The sequence below is a fragment of the Ambystoma mexicanum genome, chromosome 3q (assembly GCF_040938575.1).
Source record: "Ambystoma mexicanum isolate Mex_15411 chromosome 3q, UKY_AmexF1_1, whole genome shotgun sequence".
In the NCBI taxonomy this organism is placed as follows: Eukaryota; Metazoa; Chordata; class Amphibia; order Caudata; family Ambystomatidae; genus Ambystoma; species Ambystoma mexicanum.
In genome coordinates, this window is record NC_090926.1 from 345,870,351 (window position 1) to 345,891,174 (window position 20,824).

The 20,824-nt window shown below is 45.8% G+C and overlaps 1 protein-coding gene across 4 annotated transcripts in view; it reads right to left on the bottom strand.

The window, feature by feature from the left end:
- LARP1 (La ribonucleoprotein 1, translational regulator) overlaps window positions 1–20,380 on the bottom strand; it is a 1,174,773-nt gene extending 1,154,393 nt beyond the window's left edge. The window contains exons 1-3 of one of the 4 annotated variants that reach the window (XM_069653972.1): window positions 19,873–20,379; window positions 19,412–19,763; window positions 16,860–17,000 (exon numbers count right to left, since the gene is read on the bottom strand). In XM_069653972.1, the coding sequence (XP_069510073.1) occupies window positions 16,860–17,000; window positions 19,412–19,715 (445 nt within the window). In that variant the 5' untranslated portion in view covers window positions 19,716–19,763; window positions 19,873–20,379. Of the gene's footprint in view, window positions 1–16,859; window positions 17,001–19,411 lie in introns of all 4 variants that reach the window. The other 3 variants (XM_069653974.1, XM_069653971.1, XM_069653973.1) reach the window with 3 other exon arrangements.
- Window positions 20,381–20,824: the final 444 nt, after the last annotated feature.

Consider the following 20,824-nt stretch of genomic DNA (forward strand, 5'->3'; position numbering starts at 1 on the left):
CTATGGCACAGGACTACGAACAGAATCGTCCTTCGGAAGTCGCAGAATACGCATGATAAAGGGGGCATTAAGTTGCCTAATTATGAGATTCCTTGGCCAGTCAACTACAATATGTTGCCAAGTGGTTATCAGAAGACCCAACCTCATAATAAGAGTGCCCCGTTCTTCCTGAAATAAATATGGCTGCCTATATTACAATTGAAAGAGCGCTCAGAAATGAGGATACTGGGATAGAAATTATGGCGGAAAGCTTGTCAGGTTATGGAGAACCCAACCCTGTGTTCCCCGCTTGTGCCGTTAGTGGCACTGACGGGAGGAGATGGGCAACTAATGAAAACGATTCAAAAGGTACTGGGAACCAGTGGGGATAGTAATAGTGGGAGACATGTGGCAAGAGGGGGAAATAAAGGAATTTGGGATGTTGGAGGAAAAGGGGCTACAAGCGGGCAATATATCACATATAATAGCATGATACGACGGATCAAAGAGACATGGTCCGAAATACTAGAAGAGCAACCAGACATGGCCATCGAAACGATATAGGATATAGCAGAAGGAGGGCACGAGATTTCCAGACTATATGAGCCATTGATGTCCAGAGTGGGGAAGGAAGTGGCCAAATTGAGACAAGACTGGGAAGAAGTCAGGGCACCCATGAGTGAAGGGATGTGGGAGCGTGCGCAGGGCTACTATAGAAGGTGTCCAGAAATGCAAGGCTACAGCAAATACAACTATACATAACCCACAGGGCATATACGACTCCGCAGAGAATAGCTAAATTCAAGACGACAGAATGACAAACATGCCCCAAATGCAGGGAGGAAAACGCTGGGACGACGTGTTTTGGGCATGCCTGTAAATTGGGAAGTTCAAGGCAGAAATATCTCACCGACTAGATGAGAAAGGGGTCAAAATGAATGTTGAATCAGTGTGGGCATGTATGCTAGGAGGGTTCCCTAAACCTCGCCAAATGAAGCATGTGGAATACTTGCCAAGCGTAGAATTGCCATGGGATGGAAGGCATGTAACAGACCAAGGGCAGAAATCTGGTGGAGACCTTCAGAAATGGACTGAAGCGGAAACAGCAGCATGGCAGGAAGCAGGTGATAGAGGCGAAGAAGCAGAAACCCTGATAGCTTGGAAACATTTAGTAGCCACTGTATGGGCCCACCCAGGACTGGTCAACAGACCAGGACTCGGCAGAAGATACAGAAAAGGAAAACCCAAGAGAAGAAACAGCTGCGGATTACGGAAGGGAGTAGGCTTAAGTTGGGGGGTGGGCAAGGGGTAGGCAGTAGACATTGACTGATATATGTAAAATGTTGGAATATTATGACATGTACTGCAAGTTTGTCGTATGTTGTGGCAAAACCAATAAAAAAATGTTTTAAAAACTAAAATGTTTGCAATCTAATGCTGAGGCTGACCGCTTGCGTTTGATACGGTCAATCACGCCAACCTGATCAACTCTGATAACATTGACATGACGGATCAGGCCCTGGAGTGGTTGACCTTCCTCCTGGATCGACCGTCCAATGTGCACCTTGGCTACTCTCTCCACATGTGGTGTTCACCAGGGCTCCATCCTCTCACCCTGGTTTTTAAAAGTCTACTCCCCCCCCCCCTTCACCTTCTCTTCCAACCTTGTGTTATGTGGATGACACTGCTCTTGGCTTTCTCAGCCTCTCCCTCGTTCATTCCAGACGATCCACAATTCAGGACTGGTGTGCCTCCAACGATCTTTGCCTTAATACCAGAAGACAGACCCTCCACATTGGGACCCCTGCTCTCGCTCTCCCCCCCCAACCCCCCACTCTAGCCGCCCTCCGTGGGCACTCTACATTTGCCTTCATATGAGGCAAAAACCACTGGTGTCATTTTCAACTCCACTATCCACACATGTATCTTTAAAAAAAGTCCCACTTCCCGCTGCTCCTCCTCAGGGGTATTTTTTCTTTTCTTACTTTCTCCCAGAAGCTCACCATCTCCAGAGCTCTGGTTCTCTAGGCTCGACTAATGCAATAGCCCCCCTACTCCATATGCCTTCCACTACTCTCCGCCCTCTGCAACTAATCCAGTACAGGACTGCAAGACTTATCCTCAAGCCCGGGGACTATCTGCTCAATCCTTGAAATCTCTCCACTGGTTCCTGGTGGCCGCAAGGATCAAGTACAGACACTGCATCGTCTTGAAGGATTTCTGGGTCGGGGCACGCACTACATCCAACTCGACACTTCTCCGAGCAAAGAGTTGGGGGTGGGGGGGGTAGATCACTCGCCTCTGCAGGCACCTCCCTCCAAAATGGCCTCCCTGCCCCACTCAGACTTGACCCGCATAACCTGAAGTTTGGAAGCAGCTCAAGACCACCCAGCTATGCTTTCACTCCCTCCCCTGCCGACCTTCGTTTACCTGTCAACTGGCCGCTTGGCTACCCTCAGTCTTACTGGGTACCAGGGTCCTCCATGATCGTCTCCCCTGCACTTCCTTGAGGGCCCACTGTGCACTTAAGGGTTGCAACTAACATCTACAGTCCCCTGCCTCCTTGCACTTAGAGCTGCGCTGCCCTGGTTGCACGTCCCCTTCCCTTTGGGTTGTCACACTTGCACGATCTGAATGCCACAAAGGCCAGTAAGATAAGTTTGTCTTAGCCTGCCTCCATTGTCCCCGTCTTCCCTCCCTTGTCGCACCCAGAAACACTTGTTTACAGGCGTGTTATAAATGGCCAAAGAAAACACAATGGTCATCAGCTCAACTAACAAGATGCAGGGTTACAAACGGGAGACTTTCACAAGTCAGTGTGTAGAGCGACAACCACATAGAGCGCTAACACCTACAGGACCTCCGCCCCCTACCCTCCAGGGCCTAGAGCCACAAACAGTTGACTACAACCGGCATACCAATCCTAAAAGGATGAAAAATGTAGTTATGTTACCTAAAGGACAAGAGCTTGTGGCATTTACAGGATGGGGAACATTGCTCAAAAATGATTGGACCCCAGTGATTATGCAATGTCATTTATGGAGTACTCCAGCAGTAGTTTGGGCCCCCATATCAAATGTTCATGCCACTAGTTCTAGATGCTTCTTTCTAAACTCATTCTCAAGTCACCAATACCCTATGCAACAGTCAACTCGATCGTTCAGGCACTGCCCCAGCATGCCACCATCCAGCTCAAATACCTGGAAGTCACAGCATGAATTTGGTCACGAGTTCCCTCAGCTCAATTGGCTGCTTTTGGTTAATATTGCAGAGTGAGCAGAGTTTTGTGCTCCCCTGTGTATTAGGGCTGCAACCAGCGCTGCTGCTGAACGCGGGGCTCTTCAGCTTCCTTTCCTTTTGTACTTTCAGTGCCGTCACTGACCCGGAACATTATTCACTCCCTTTGTTTCTTTAACTAAATGCAGGGTGGCGACTGTGGGCCGGGTGCCTTGGAGCCGCCTGACACTTCTGGAGCATTATCTTTTATACGGTTATTGCTCACCACTCCAGTGCCTGACGGTGACTGGGCTCAGAGCCTTGGAGCCGTCAGACAACGAAAAGTGAAACGATTTCATCTGAAGTGCTGGGCGGCGATTGTGGGCCAAGTGCCTTGGAGCTGCTGCAGAGACTTGATTGTTAGCACTGCTTTGCACCGACTGCTTTCCCTTAGTTTATTGGGGACTGTAGGTGTTGTGCATTGGTCCCATTACTGTACTAAACTGTGCCTCTGACTGTTCTCACTTGTAGATGCTTCTGTGTAGTGGTAATCCCTTTACCAGAAGTTCCGATCCCTGCCCAAATATTATGGACGAGGAAATGTTTGAAGGCAGCGAAGCTCCCATTGCCGCTTTCCCCTAAACATGCTTCAAAAATAACCCAAGAAGGGGAGTATAGGAGATCTTCTGTATAAGAACAGGGAGTATGGATAAAAAAAGTCAATACAGGGCACCCGTAAGGGTTTTTTTTAAAATAAAAAAGCACCTGGGAGTAAATGAATCACTACAATTTTTCACCAAAGGTAAGCCATTGAGATCAGAGTCTATGGAATTGGCCAATCTGACTTGTTAACAAGTCAAACTGCTCTGTGCTTCTCCCCCTATTCTGACTCTTTGCAAAACTTCCACGTCTACTTCAGGAAATCTGTGCTGGAAGGTTCCATCAGATGACACTTTGCTAGAAATTAACCAGGTGCTGTGTATCATAGTTAAACTATATGAAGGTCTTAAAGCAGATGTAAACGCGAACGTATCACTTCTGCATCTGATATTGGGTAAACTAGACGACACTTCGACCAAGATGCATAAAACAAATCAGTAATTCGTGGGTGCGGGGGGTGCTTCCATCCACCCTGGCTTCGAGTGTTTGAGTGAATCAATGAATGTGGGAAAGAGCTACGGGGGTCACTGTGGTAGTCAAATCTCAAGACAATACCCCCAGTATTGGGGGGGTTGGCTACCTCCAGCCCCTGGCCCAACTGTGGAAAAAACCCAAAACACAAGAGTGGACCGGACCTTCCCTGTAATTGTCACTACCATTCCTGTTAGCAAGGTAAAGAAATAAGAACAATCCTGAATTGGTGCCTATGGAAGGGAAAAACTCCACGCAGACACTAAACATTTCAAGAAACCACTTGTGAGGGACGTACTATTCAGTAAACTCGGGAGAAACTTCCAAAGGAGCAACCTCTGTTAGAATAGCCCCCAAGACAGCTAATGAAAAATGGAAATGCCGCTGAAGGGAGGGACGCTTGTAAGAAGTTCCCAGGAGAGCTCACACAGAGCCCCATCCTTCACTTGTAATCAGGGATTTAGGGCAATCAGTGGCCGAGGTAAGGGAAGCAACACAACGCACTTGAACCCCTGCAGAGCAACTCCAGACTCACCCTAGAGAGCCCGAGTGGGGTCGATGGGTTACAATTTCTAGCAGGGTTCAGGGGACATGGAATAACTTTGGTTCACCCCAATCCGCCACCCATTCATGCCCCTAATGGGGAAGAGGGGCATGCTCATGGGCATGCTTGTTGTCTGGGGGTGAGGTCCTGCCACAGCTAAGTAGTGTTCAGATGGGCGGGCCTGCTACGCAGGTAATGAATGAGCCGGGCGTTGCCAATGGAAAGCCCCAATCAAAGATGCATCTAGTACCAACTCTTAAGGGAGATCGGGGTCTGTTGACAGGTGAACACCCCAACAGGTTTCCAAAGAGCCCCTCCGTTTGCAATGGGACTCAAACTAATTTGCAGAGAAATACTAGCGCCACATCCCCCCCCCGCCAAGTCCCTCCACAAGGAGGAAGCTGACTAAAGTCAGACATTACTTGAAAGCATCCTAGCTGAGAATAAGGATGTGACCATGAGACAATCCACGATACGTCAACTGTTTGCAGTGATAAACCTAAAAAGTATTTCCTCAAATGACCTAAAAAGGGTAGACGTTGTTCATCATGGTCTCATGGATAGAGCCATGGTAGTCCTCAATTCCAAATTCATTTGATAATCTGCGAATTCTGGGATTTAAGGTCGCTCCATTCAGGAGAAATGACAGGCTGGGGGCTATGCCTATGCTGTGGGTGTAGATTGCAAAGCTGAAGCAAAAAATGCAACACTGAGGCAGCCAATAAGTAGTGTGGCTACTCGAGGAGTTGTGGGTATGGCAAACACCAGGGGCCATAGACACTAGGGATCAAGCTAAAGACAGCCCACATAAACCCCGTTCAAGAAACATGGTTGCCTCAGTGTGGTTTTGGATGGCTTTGCAGTTACTAGTCAGCCAGCAACCAGAGTGTTATGTGGTGCCTCTTAACATTAATCAGCTCCTCGTGAGCAATTACAGTAAAGGACTTTTAATATTGCTAAAGCAGCTTTAGCCACACTTAATTATGGGGGAGGGGCCCAATCATGGGGAGTTCCTGGTGGTGAATGTTTATTGGCACATGGGTGTTGGTGCCTGAAGACCTTCCTTACTGCTATTGCTTTATCTTAAAATGGCAGGAATCCGCTTTGGGTGGTCACATTGTGCTGGCTGGAGATTTAAATTGCGATCGCATCGGCTTGGGTTTTTCAATTACCTACAAAGGGAGAAATGGCTCGAGGTGGCTTTTAATTATGGAAGGCGTGGTGCTCTGGTCACTTAATGAAATGTACCAATAATGCCCCAGTCTGTCCAACTTGGACAAATGGTACATTAAGTTCAACATAGGATTATATATCTTTGTTGATGAATGGGTTATGGCCCACTATTCGAAATTTTCTGTGAATATTTATGCAGTTTAGCAACCACACCTTGGGTAGAGACAGACTTTGTAATTTTCCAAAGTCAAACTATAACCAAATGTGAAAGGCCTTCATATTCAATGGAATTTGGGTAAAATGGGGAGGGTGAATATCCTCTTCGATTCTAACCTGAGCTCTGCTGGAAATTTACCACCTTTATTCCAAACGAATTCAGTAGTTTTATAAAGGCACCTTTTTGAGGAGGGTGGGGCAGTGTCGTCGATAGGCCACATGGGGTTCATCACAAGCATTTCTACAAGAAGAGGTGGCCGCTTGTAAAAGGAGGTGTAATCTAGCCCAGCTTAAAAAAAGGGGGGTACCTGCTATTAACACTAGCCGGCATTAGGAAAAGGCAGTCCATTGGAACTCGATCAGTCAAATCAGTTAAGAGCTCAGAGGGACAAGGAGGCGATGCTACAGTGTTTGAAGGACAAGAATTCCAAAGCAGTTTGGCAACCACCAGTGCTGCTCCCCAATCTCCACTTCAAATAAATGGAGTGTTTGAGTCAGACTGGGTCTCGTATTTTTGGAAAGGTCTATGAGATAGTGATGGTTCTATTCGGAACGTGGGTAGCTCCTCCAGGGCGCACAGCCCTAATGGTCTGGCCAACTGTGTTCTGAAATCTGACGGGTTGCCTGGTCCAGGACCATATCTATTCTGTTTCCAAATATTCTGACATCTGGAGTCTTCCTGCTCTAGTGGTCCAATGCCTTTGTTTCTATTTTTAAATAAGTAAATAGAACACTAACCCACCCATTATCGGCCGATTGCGCTCCTCGATTCAGACAGTAAGATCTTTTCTGCTATTGTATTACACCATCTATTCTAGACGATGTTTTAAGGACAAGAATTCCAAAGCCGTCTGGCAACCACCAGTGCTGCTCCAATCTCTCCTCCAAATAAACGGAGAGTCAAGTCAGACTGGGTCTTCTATTTTGGAAAGGTCTATGCGATCGTGATTTATTTCTCTTATTTAATTTATACCGTGCACAAGACCAAGCCCTGAGACATCGGGGCGACAAATACAACACAACAAAAATGACTCCGAAAAAAATCTAGGAGGGTCAGACGTTTACTCAAAAAGGTAAGTTTTCAGCCTGCAGACATGTGCAGGATCTAAGATCCAGTGGGAGGCCATTCCAAATCCATGGGGCAGCATGAAAATCTGTGCTCCATATAGGAAAGATGAGATCTTGGCATTTCTAGCACAAGTGTTAGAGCTCAGCATTCGGCCCTCTGCTAAGCATGAAATGCAGCTGGCCAAATACTTGGGGGCTTGCCCTGAAATGCAGTCATGCGTAATGCACATCATGCAGTAGATAATTCGGCTGTGAGTGGGAAGCCAATGTAGTGCTCTCCTCGCCGCGACATGTTCTCTCCTTTGCAGACCTGCTACAATGTGCAATGCGTTGTTCTGGATCAACTGCAAACGGTCATGTCTTGTTTGGAGATGTCTTGTTTGGAGATTCCTGGCAGTAGATTAGAGCAGTAGTCCACTTAAACCCCTATAATGGCTCACAATAAGGGCTGTAGTTGTGCTAGGATCTTCAGATGGTATCAAGTGCTGAATACTAGAGTATTGACTTGATTTTTCATTGACAGTTCTCGATCAAGGATCACCCCAAGTGTCTTCACCTGGTGCTGGTTGTCAATATTGCAATCTGCTATTTTAAAGGAGGTATTTTGAATTAAGCTTCTTCTGCGTCGCAGTACCCATTAGAAGTTCTGTCTTGAAACCATTTAGGGCGAGCTTAACATGCATCCATGACTGAAAGTCATTGGTGGAGTTCAATGCAGGGCCAAGAGTAATCTCCTGTGAGGGGCACAAGGCACCGCGTGCCATCACATAATTAGCATGCACCACTCCAAGTTTACCTAATTGCTCAAATAGCGGGAGCATAAAGAGGTTGTAAAGAGTGGGTGCCACTCAAGAATCCCGTGGAACCCTGCACAGGACTGTAAACTCCCCAGCCCTGGCATCCTCGAAGACCCTTGCTCTATGATCCGCCAGGAATTTGACCCATTCAATTGCTGGCCCAGAAAAAAGAACCGATTTTTAACCCCTCTGCCAGAATAGTGATCCACAAGATCAAACGCTGCCAACATAAGCATGGTGATCTTGCCCTCTGCCATTGACTGCAATAGTGGGTCTCAAGCTCAAGAAGACTGGATTCCGTACTATGGGCTTTTCCAAAGCCTGATTGTTTGGTCCCCAAGATGTCCTGTGCGACCAAATAGGCTTTGATCTGTAGATCTTACCTAAAATACGGTCATAATAGGGCAATAGTTGCCTGCTATGCTGGGGTCAAGCGACAGCTATTTTTTATTAGTGGGGAGATCTATGCTTGTTTTATAGTACTAGGGACAATGTTTTCCCTGACGGATGCATTCACAAATTTCGTTAAAGGGCACAGGTGTGTGGCACAGGCTTTGACTATAATAGCCATACAGACATCACCGTTGCAATTAGTGGGCTTAAGTTTGCCCAGAATCTCAGCCAGATACTGCTCCAAGATGGGCTGGAAAGCAAACTCTGGAAAGGTCTTGGTCATCACATGCTCTGCAGTGTCTTTCAAGTCCACCGGGTACTCCCCATTTTAGGCATGCTGATGCTTGCTTGCGTTTTTTATATCATTGCACCATTTAGCATTGTTTACCACCTGACTAGGCGGGTAACAGGGAGTCTCGAGTTCTTTGAGGATATTGAAAAGCTCCTTTGAACTGTGGGCTGCCCCGGAGATACGATGCTCGTAATTTCTTTTTGCACTAGAAATAGATGTTTTATAGGCCTTTACCGTGGCACAGCGATTAGAGCGCTCGCTTTGACATCCGTGCAGAGCTTGCCAACGCAGGTTCGAATCCTGGCAGGGCCAAACTCAGCCTTTAATCCTTCCGAGGTCGACAAAATGAGCAGCACACACCGTGGGTAATAAGCAGCGCTCAGATACCCGAGGGTTTTTGGTGCTATATAAATGCCAAATTATTACCGCCTATGGAAACAAAAGGGGGGGCGTCCTACCACATAAATTTACATCAAACAATTCCTGCATTCCTTATTTACTGCAGAAGTAAACTCCATTTGACATACTAAGTATCAACAAGTTTGTGAACTCATAATTAAACGAGAAATAAGTACACATAGAATAATGAAATTGACTTTTAGGCTGCTTACTTCAACTAAAATGCCAAGAACGAAGAATGAGGTGAATTCAAACAATCATAACATTTAATAGTTTTATATGAACAACACATGCCCGCTTATTTTGCAAACATAATCAAATAGAAACAAACCAAAAATGGATTGAAAAACATAATAAATTAGTCACCATATCGATTTGGAATAACATAACATAAAAAACTGAACAATTGTTTCATAAATTGTCATTAAAGAAACACAGAAAAAACGTGAAATCGTAGCTGATAAACCAGAGTGGTTTTTTACAGATACCAATACATTATACCTGCTATTTTCAAGGTATACTAGGTATTCGGTGGGAAGTAACCAAGTCTATGGCCCTACGTCTAGATGTTAATCAAAAGATAAATGGGGACAGGCTGTTGAAATCCAGATGGTAGGTGGTCCCAGGACGTTTCGGCGGCAAGCGCCTTTTTCAAGGGTAATGACCCAGTCTCCCTGCAAGGGACAGAGTTGACGGTAAGTATTCAAGTTCCTTTACCATTACGTCTAGATGTTAATCAAAAGATAAATGGGGACAGGCTGTTGAAATCCAGATGGTAGGTGGTCCCAGGACGTTTCGGCGGCAAGCGCCTTTTTCAAGGGTAATGACCCAGTCTCCCTGCAAGGGACAGAGTTGGCGGTAAGTATTCAAGTTCCTTTACCATGTAGGTGGAATAAAGCTCTGTAGCCAGTGTGAATATGGCTTGTATTGTCTTCAAGTGCTATGCCCGATTATGAAGATGTAGTTCAAAAAACAGGCTCTGTGCAAGGGACACTTATAAATTTTCTGCAGAGTGTTAATGAATTAATATGCCTGAAGTGGCGAACACACGTAATATAACTCCAGCGTGGTGGGAGAATTCTGTGAGTAGACAAAGCTCGGCAGCCTAAGTAGTGCTGCGAGACTATCCGAATGTCTTTCTCATTCAACGGCGTGCCGGCAGCAAATGCCTCGTTGTGGCCAGATCGGCACGCCGTTGAATGAGAAAGACATTCGGATAGTCTCGCAGCACTACTTAGGCTGCCGAGCTTTGTCTACTCACAGAATTCTCCCACCACGCTGGAGTTATATTACGTGTGTTCGCCACTTCAGGCATATTAATTCATTAACACTCTGCAGAAAATTTATAAGAGTGTCCCTTGCACAGAGCCTGTTTTTTGAACTACATCTTCATAATCAGGCATAGCACTTGAAGACAATACAAGCCATATTCACACTGGCTACAGAGCTTTATTCCACCTACATGGTAAAGGAACTTGAATACTTACCGCCAACTCTGTCCCTTGCAGGGAGACTGGGTCATTACCCTTGAAAAAGGCGCTTGCCGCCGAAACGTCCTGGGACCACCTACCATCTGGATTTCAACAGCCTGTCCCCATTTATCTTTTGATTAACATCTAGACGTAATGGTAAAGGAACTTGAATACTTACCGTCAACTCTGTCCCTTGCAGGGAGACTGGGTCATTACCCTTGAAAAAGGCGCTTGCCGCCGAAACGTCCTGGGACCACCTACCATCTGGATTTCAACAGCCTGTCCCCATTTATCTTTTGATTAACATCTAGACGTAATGGTAAAGGAACTTGAATACTTACCGTCAACTCTGTCCCTTGCAGGGAGACTGGGTCATTACCCTTGAAAAAGGCGCTTGCCGCCGAAACGTCCTGGGACCACCTACCATCTGGATTTCAACAGCCTGTCCCCATTTATCTTTTGATTAACATCTAGACGTAATGGTAAAGGAACTTGAATACTTACCGTCAACTCTGTCCCTTGCAGGGAGACTGGGTCATTACCCTTGAAAAAGGCGCTTGCCGCCGAAACGTCCTGGGACCACCTACCATCTGGATTTCAACAGCCTGTCCCCATTTATCTTTTGATTAACATCTAGACGTAGGGCCATAGACTTGGTTACTTCCCACCGAATACCTAGTATACCTTGAAAATAGCAGGTATAATGTATTGGTATCTGTAAAAAACCACTCTGGTTTATCAGCTACGATTTCACGTTTTTTCTGTGTTTCTTTAATGACAATTTATGAAACAATTGTTCAGTTTTTTATGTTATGTTATTCCAAATCGATATGGTGACTAATTTATTATGTTTTTCAATCCATTTTTGGTTTGTTTCTATTTGATTATGTTTGCAAAATAAGCGGGCATGTGTTGTTCATATAAAACTATTAAATGTTATGATTGTTTGAATTCACCTCATTCTTCGTTCTTGGCATTTTAGTTGAAGTAAGCAGCCTAAAAGTCAATTTCATTATTCTATGTGTACTTATTTCTCGTTTAATTATGAGTTCACAAACTTGTTGATACTTAGTATGTCAAATGGAGTTTACTTCTGCAGTAAATAAGGAATGCAGGAATTGTTTGATGTAAATTTATGTGGTAGGACACCCCCCCTTTTGTTTCCATACATTACAGCTCTATAAAGCCCTACCACTTTCTTGAGCAGTCCCTTCAGTTATGTAAATTATTACCGCCTGCCAGTTTATCATTGGACTTGTTTAAGTGCAGCGCGCACATTGTTAGAGTACCTGATGGTGTACAGTTTGTCGGGCTCACTTCTTAAGTACGCGTGACTTAACTGGCACCAAACTTCAACATATGTTTCCAGTGTCTTATGAAAGATGTTGGGAGAGTTCAAATTAGGCAAGTCATTTGTCATGGGCATGATAAAGGACGCCATGGCCAATGGGGTGAGTTTTGTAGGCATTTCTAAATGCACCCCTCGAGATTTTCATGATTGGGGAAAATAGCCATAGTCCAGGAGATGGACCTGACCATGGGCATTGGGTATTATGTACTTCAATGCTGATATTTTGAGATAGGATTCCAGTCTAGGGTTTTTCCTTTTTTGTTAGTAGAAGTAATATGCTGGTCAAACCAGAGAGTAGCATGGACTTCCAACATGGCTGGCGTGTCCGATTGATTGAAATATCCAAAGTGTAAGTCTCCTAGGATCAACCTTCTGGTGTTGGGGCTTTAACATAGGGGCAAAGAGATCACTCAAGTTTGTCACAAGTCCTCTGTGCTATTGGGGCGGGTCTATAAACTATTACATTAATCTTAAGTGTTTGGATTAACTTGAAACTTGGCCAAGATTACTTCACAGTCTGGGATCCGACAGTCCAATTTTGCATATGTTCAAAGCTTGATTGTAAATTAAAGCTACCCCACCAACCCTAGCATTCATCCGGTCATTCCTACGGATATCGTATCCATCAGGCACTACCAAAGTGAAGGCTGGGCCTGCTGCATCATGCAGCCACGACTCAGCATTTGCAGAGATATCGATATGCTGATCAATGTGATCTGCGACCTCTGTGGCATGCCTAACCAATGATCTAGTATTAAGTAGTAAGCATGCATTTCACCTTGCCCCCAACTATACAGTGTCTTCACTATGTGGCAAATCCAATCCACAATGTATAGATGGTATGATTGTTTCGTTTTGATGTGGCCCTAGTGACAGTGCCTCCAGGAACCAACTCAGGGGGGCCATTGTGTCACTATCCGGATTGGGCTTGCTAAACGCGCCCGTCAAGTCTCCATCGGGGGGGGGGGGGGGGAGGGGGGAGGGGGTTAGTGAAGTACCCACCTCTTCCCCTCCAGCTTCAGTAGTATTAGCGGTATGCACCTCCCTGTTCATCCTGCTGGTGTCATCTCGGCATGCAGAGGAAGACGCCATGACACAGTGAACCAGCATAAACCAGCCTGTCTAACGCAGCCTAATGATGGTTCTATTCGGAACGTGGTTCCATTAGTTTGGGATCCTAATGTAACCAACCACATGAATTTCAGTGAAGCAGCAATTGTAAGAGTAATTTACGGTTAGCTCCTCCAGGGGGCCCAGTCCTAATGTCTGGCCAACTGTACTGAAATCAGATTGTGTTGCCTGGTTCTGGACCTCATCTATTCTGTTTGCAAATATTCTGACATCTGGGGTCTTCCTGCCCTCGTGGTCCAATGCCTTTATCCTATTTTTAAACAAGGATCTAGAACTCTAACCCACCTGTTATCGGCCGATTGTGCTCCTCGATGCAGACTAAGATATTTGCTCTCTATTGTGTTACACCATCTAGAGCAATGGTATTCAAACTGTGGGCCGCGACCCCTTGGAGGCTGCAGCCTCATGTCCAGGGTTTCGCACACCCACAGTCTGAATTGAACAAACAAAAGTATTCGCTTTTTGTCTAGAATCTAGACCCAAAAAAATATGGTCTTAAGCATCCAATTGATAGTGCGTCTAATGGTACCATTTACTGGCATACAGCTATCATTACACAATATTTATTGCATGCTTAAGACCAGATTTAGCATATAGTATAATGGCCACAACATACAGTAGTGTAGCTCCCTACACTATTGGCCAATGGATCTTGCATGTTCTGTTAAACCTTGACATTAGTTAAGTGTTTTATTTAAAATGCAGACGATTTGAGGAGCACCATAAAAAAAAGGTCAATTGCTGAGCAAGCTAAGGGATTTGCATCTGTAGTAGGCCCTTCTACAGGATTCCCACCTTCATATGCTTGATCAAACATGTAGGGCTTCCTGTTTTCTGTATGTTTATTCTCAGGCTGACATTTTTCAAAGCTTTAAAAAATGTAAAATCTGCTTTGATAATTCTTTTCTTCACAAAAAATGGCTAACAAAAAGTTTTGGCAAAGCCACTGTTGGCTCTTTTATGGCTATTAGTTTGCCACCACTGCCATGCACATGCTCAGGTACTGACGATTTGCCAGCTGTTGCCATTTTATGGATAGATACCACCGTTTGAAGTTAGTGCCTGCAAAGGCCCATCTCCTTTCCACACACAAAACGGTGGGCTTGATCACCACATGTTTAATCAGGTCAACTAGGTTCGTAATGACTGCATGTTAGTGCAGGGAAGACGTGTATTAAATTATTCATTCACTTCAAATATTAGTGCGTTTTATATTATACCTATATATTTTATATAGGTGATTTATAAGGAGCCAAATGTTGATTTAAGAGGACACCTCCAATGGGTGAGGGACAGACAAGCATACCATCATTGCAGGTCCAACACAAGTGAGCCTAAATAAGGAAACATCCACACCCACACCTTTCCTTCTACTGCCTCACATGACGCTTTTTATAGAAAGACTTAATAAGCTGTACACGAGAAAGCGTGGTAAACAGGGTTAATTAAAACAAGTCTGCTCTAGAATGCAGCATTTTAACGCATTTTAAAAAGAATATGGCTTGGGGGGGGAAGAGCCCCTGAAACTCATTGATTGGTTCGAGCTCACTCACTACGCTCGGTCGCTATGGCATATCCGAGGGAAATATTTATGCCCCGCCACTTAAAATGCAGCCCTGTAGGCCCTAGGACTGTGCTGGGAGCCATGGGATAGTGGTGGGAGCATGGTGGGGAGAGCCAGGGTCTGGGGTGAGCGAGTTCAGGGACTGATGGGAGCAGGTGGGGGAGCCCAGGGAGCCCAGGGATAATAAAGGGAGCAGGGTGCAGCAACAGCACGCGATAGTTCATAGCCACTTGGACTGTGTCGATTTGCCATTTTGGTGGGGCCGAGCACATTTTGTGCAGGGGGCCCAGGACAAAATCGTTTGAAGACCACTGATCTAGAGGCTTGGATGGGCAGACTATCTAAATGGCAGACAGGTTTTAAGATACAGACGGGTTTTAAGATACAGACGGGGACCATGTTGAATGACTTGGTTAATACTGTACAATATCTGCATTGAATGGCAAATACGAAGCAGTTCATGGAGCCTCACTGAACAGCTGCCTTTGACTCACTGAATCAAGGGCTACTGTGGAAGAAGCTAGCTAGTTGGGGAATTCCTGCAAGTTTGTCAAGCCTGTTATGGCCCTACACTCGAGAACTGAAATTCAGGTTCACCTGAACAACTTAGGGTCACTGTCAAGGAAAAGCTCCACGTTGAGGGGTAAGACAAGGCTGTGTGCTGCCCATAGTATATTCAATCTATTACGTGGCGGACACCTTTCAGGACACCTTTGATTACCCCAAAATTGTCTCAAAGCGTCCAATGGCTTTCTTATGCGGACAATTTTATTCTGTTTGACGCAAGTAAGATCGACCTTCGGTGCTTGATCTCTGCATTTGTGAAATACATGGAAGATCACCCGTTGATAGTGAACCCTTCCAAATCCAAAATAAGATTTTCAAACAAAGCGTCCTCATAGGTGGTCCATTGGTAATGCGATAATTCCACGTGTAGACTCCTTGGTTTACTTAGGTTTCCCGGTCTACCCTAATCCCTCACTGACTAGCAGGGTCACCTGGTTTAATGCACTTGCAAAAAAAAACCTGATACTGCAGTTAAAAGTGATTGACAAAATATGGCAGCTTTCCCCACCAGTGATCAAAATACTACAAAGCTATCCAGATTTCCCAAGCTGCTTTACGTTTTTGAGACGCACCCATTCCCTATACTGGAACACCTGCAGGTGGTTGAGGCAAAAATTTGAAGGAGAATATTAGGCATACCTATAAGTTTTCCCAAAGCAGCAGTTTGGTATACTTGGGCTTAACTTTCTCTTAAATCACGTACCGAGTGGAGAATTCTATCCCTTTTAAGGAGCACCTCCATCCCGGCTGAGAATTCACTATGTTGATTTTAGAGTACTTTACTGATAGTTTCCCCAGAAAGAGAGCCCTTAAATACTTTGGTTCTGGAAAATATAGATTGCTCTTTAGAGAATTGCAAGTGTCCTCGCGCAGAAGGCCTTTTATACCATGACTGGGCCGCAACTTGGGCAATTTCTCTTACCCCTCCCCATTACAACCAAGGGGAGATTTCAAACTGGGGCGCATTTGGCCTCATTTGAGCATTTACCCATATTAACTGACCCACACCCTGTTTGTATGTTTCCGCTGAACTGCAGAAAACTAAAGAAACCTTGGTAAAATACAACAAGATCTCCCTCAACTATGGAGGGCGTAGGTTTTGCATAAATGATTAAACATCTAGTAATGACTTGCACAGGGTAACTGTTCTATGCAGTCTCTACTTGGGCAATTGGCCACCTCTCCATCCGACCCAAATGCCCCTTGGAACATGCTTGGCAAAGCAAACATCCATAGTAATTGCCATTGCCTGTTAATCTAGGAGTCTTCGCATGCTGCACAGTTTTATTTATGTTTTAGTAGTCTATGATAATTGACCAGTTTACTGCATCACTGATTTTAACCATAAATGTACGGCATGTTACATTCTTTTACTATTATTCTAGCTCTTATTAAAGGTTGAGATTTTCACCCTAAAAATGATTGGCTCGGCAGGAAGCTGTGACAATTTTGGTGTATTCTGCTTGTGTCTAGCACACGAGCTTACAAAACAGTTTTCCCTGACTTAAACCACAAGGCCCTTTCTCCAATGCAGTTATTGTTTGGTTTAATTTGTAACATGCTCACCTGCCATTGCTATGGCCTCATACGACTTCATATTTGCTTCAGGGTTGTCTCGTGCACTGCATCCCATCCTCTGTTGACAAACATGCGCTGGTTGCAACACCTGCGCCTCCTCCCCCATCGACCACTCAACACCACTGGTTCCTATATAGGACAGTTCAGGTTCAATTATTGTAGTTTGCACTGGGTAAGTCCTTCTGCTGTGCCACAGCAGACTGGCAGCTAGAACCACAACGGACATGACAAACGTTCCCTGGATTTAAGCCACAAACCTGAAGTCTACAGCCAAAGATAGATTGTTACTAGAAAAGGAATCTTAAAAAAGTTACAAAGCATTTCCCCAGCAACCATAAACCTAACCAACTCCAGTCGAAAGGCACAAGCAAATGAAGGGAAATAAATCATTGATTGTCAAACCAGAGTTACTAAAGCCACAAGAAAACAACCGATATCAGTCTTGGGGTTCCAAAGCCATAATGTGATCTGCACGACTAGTATAGATATCCTAAAGTGGCTACATGGTTGCCAGTCCAGAGGTCGGACCAAAGTTTAAGACTTGCAGACAATGGTAGGCCATTTAAATACACAGGAGGAACAACGTTTGTTTGGTCACAAAAGAACGTACAATAAATATATTTGACATTAATTAAAATAGGGCGAGTGAAGGACAATCTGTCCAGGTTGTCGAGGGGAGTATGTGAACAGTCACTGGGGACAATACACAAGTGGACATACATATTAAGGACAACCAACAGTGGACATTTTTAAGTGCAGGTAGACAGTGCAGCCATCTGTGCTCAGGGTGTGACTGCGATGGATGAAGTGCTATAGTGGAAGCAGAGGAAGCGAGGGAAAAATGTTAGCTAGCAAGCAGAGGAGGTAGGTTAAGAGGGAAACTACGGCTTTTAATTTTGTTTTGAACAAATGTGTGGAGGTTTCTTGGATGTCCAGGGGAAAAGAATTTCATGCAAGTGGAGCATGAAGAGAGCAGAAGCTAGAGGAAGCACAAGGAGGGTGAGGAGCCACAAGGGTAATCAAGGTAGAGTGGAGATTATAAGGCTTGCAGAGTTGGATAGTGCTGTGTGGATACAGTGGCTAGATTTGTGAACCAGGAGAAGAAACTTAAATCTGGCCCTGTTTTGCATAGCCAACCATCCAGCATGGTGACCTTACGAGGAAGTCGGTGTGAAGTGAGAGTTCAAAGAGGAGTCATGCAGTGAAGTTAATGATCTTGTCTAGAGACATTAGGTCAGAGCATAGTTGGAGTCCAAAGAGGATGCTGGCACAAGAGAAATATGCACAATATGGAAGAGGATGGCATGTTACTGCGAGATTCCCAAAAACAGTTATTTCTTTTCATAAAATGTTGGATATACTCAAGCCTACGACCTATATTTTACCACCACATACTCTGTTACACAGTAATAAAACAGTCTCAGCTTCTGAACACCTTCGCTCATCCCGCTCATCCAACAGTGACATTGCGCCAGCACAGATGGGTGCCTACCCACCCTCATGCACCAGAAAGCACCCTGCACCCAGGCAGGGGACATGCCCACCGGCATCACCACCATACTCACCCAGAACAGTTGCTCACTAGGAGCTGTGCCAATACGTGTCTCCGCATTTTGTTTACTAGACTTCCATGATCCTTCACCTTTGACTAGAATGGTTAGGGCTTATGGTAGTTGTAATCCTAAACAGTCGGAGAGCCCAAGCCTGCAGACCCCTGAATCCCGGGTGGGGTGGGATGGGTCCCCTCTGACTAGCACCATCAAGCTGCAGCCAACTTCCCGCAGAAAAAGCATAGAGCCACACCTCAGTGCTACTCAAATCTACAGAAAATAACCTTTGGTACAGACATGACAATTAAGTTATCCTCAGTAGGTTCCCCATCTTTATCTTGTCAGACTACCCCCCCCCCAATTCCCCTCAATCTTAGTTTATTCCATTCCTTTACCTCTCGAAGGTCAACAGCTTCCAATCAAGAAAACGACGGTATACAACGGGCGACGACCCATACTCAATTATAACCAAAAAACAACTGAGCACAACCCCAGTGGATCTTACAAATTGCTACTCAAAGCTTTGTCTATACAACTGTTTAACACCTCTTACTCTGTAAGAAGTAAATTCAACAGATAAGGTGAATAGCAACATATCCTGCTATTGTAGCACCCCATGTACACCAGGTCTCTCCCCTTACTATTGTATCGCTTTCAGCCATGGTCTTCTGTTTAATTGAGGAGATAACACTTTGGTTGTAATGTTTTACAAACATATATTTCAAACTCAAATCTTGGTGTTGGAGGTGCCTCTCCCACCTTTAGCCATTCTTGTTATTAAGCATAATTTCCCAAAAATGTCTACGCTTCCCCAAGTAAAGAGTTTACTGCTCAAACCCCGTTTAACCATCCTCCTGATTAACTTGTGGCTATTTATACATTGTACGGTAGATGTTCAAAACTATGTGGAACTACACATGTCGCCAGTCATGAGGGGGTGGAACTCAGCAATAGCAAACAATCTTACTTCACCCGCACCACGGTGCTCACCTGGAGCAGTCTGCCCGTTGACTGTGCCTCCACCTCCTTGCTGCTTTGTCCAGGGATTGACTCGAGGTGGGGGGGCCTCGATAAACTCACGACGGGGTCCCTCGTCGATATCTGACGTCCCACGCAATAGCCCGTCCCGTTCCTGTTGGTTACTCTCCTCCTTCTGTTGCTTGGAGCTATGAATTCGCAGCGGACGATCCTCCCCTGAACCCGCTGGAGGCCGCTCCTCAGCGTGACCCAATGACGGCTCCTCTGCAGGGCAAAGGCCCAGCGTCAGCGGCGGCGCCTCGACCTGCGTGGCCATGTTCTAGTGCAGGGCTCGTATGTCCGAGACGTGAGAAGGATGTCCCCCCTGGCAGAAAAACACAAGTATAGAAAATTATGGCTTGCAACGAAGGGAGCTCGGCTGCCCCACCTACGAATGTTGATTTGTCTGAAGACTTTGGGTTCTCCGTGCAGACCTTCAGACTAGCGTCTGTTCGCAGGAACCAAAGATCCCGTCCTCGGCGAGTGTGTCGGTCACACTGCAGGACCCGTCTCTGCAGGCATTTGGGTCCTGAGCGTGCCCCGGTCACCGCGTGCCTGCGCTAGGGGGGAGGGGCGTGCTAGCGGTATGAGGAGAGCTAGACTCGGGACGTTCGGAGTAACGTTCGCAGGGTGGCAGAGGGCCTCAGTCAATTGAAGGGAGTCAAAGGAGAGAGTGGGGGCGCGGCTTCCCGGTCCGCTGTGGCCTCTGCGCGGGGATTAGCGGGCCGGGCTCTCTCTACTTCTATTTTTCAGTGGGAACGGCGGGAAGTTCGCAGGCACGGAATGTCACCGATCGCAAGAAGCCTCCAACGGCCGACAACAGCGGGCAGTAAAAGACCCGCGCGCAGCCCCCAGCGCGAGCCGGAGGGGGAGTAGGAAAGGGGAGAGGCGAGACCACGCGACGGGCCGGGGGAGCGCGCACGCACGGAAGGGCACGCACGAAGAGGCGCGTATGGGTGGGCACGCACATTTCAACAAGAATCGAGGATGCGCATCAGCGTGCGCGTACGTGCCTATTGGTACAGTTGAAGGGTGACGTGCGCGTGCATGGGACGAAGACACGTCTGGGAACGTGGGCAATCCACTACACAGTTTAGCAGCACGTGCCCTGTTGCGCATCCTCGTGTCAGGTTAATACAAGGCAGGCACTAGCTATGTTTCTTCCTCCAGTTTGCCTGACCCGAATATGGCCGGAACGCGACCTGCTTTTAAATCGAAACACTAACAAATCACTGTGGAGCGCACACCTATTAAAGTCAAGTAAGTATGCCTTATTTTGTTTATTTTTATTGTGTATATAGTTATAACACTTTTACACATATTTACAGCAATTAGACAAAAAACAAATAAAAATCCAGCAATACAGTACAATGAGATACAGAAAAG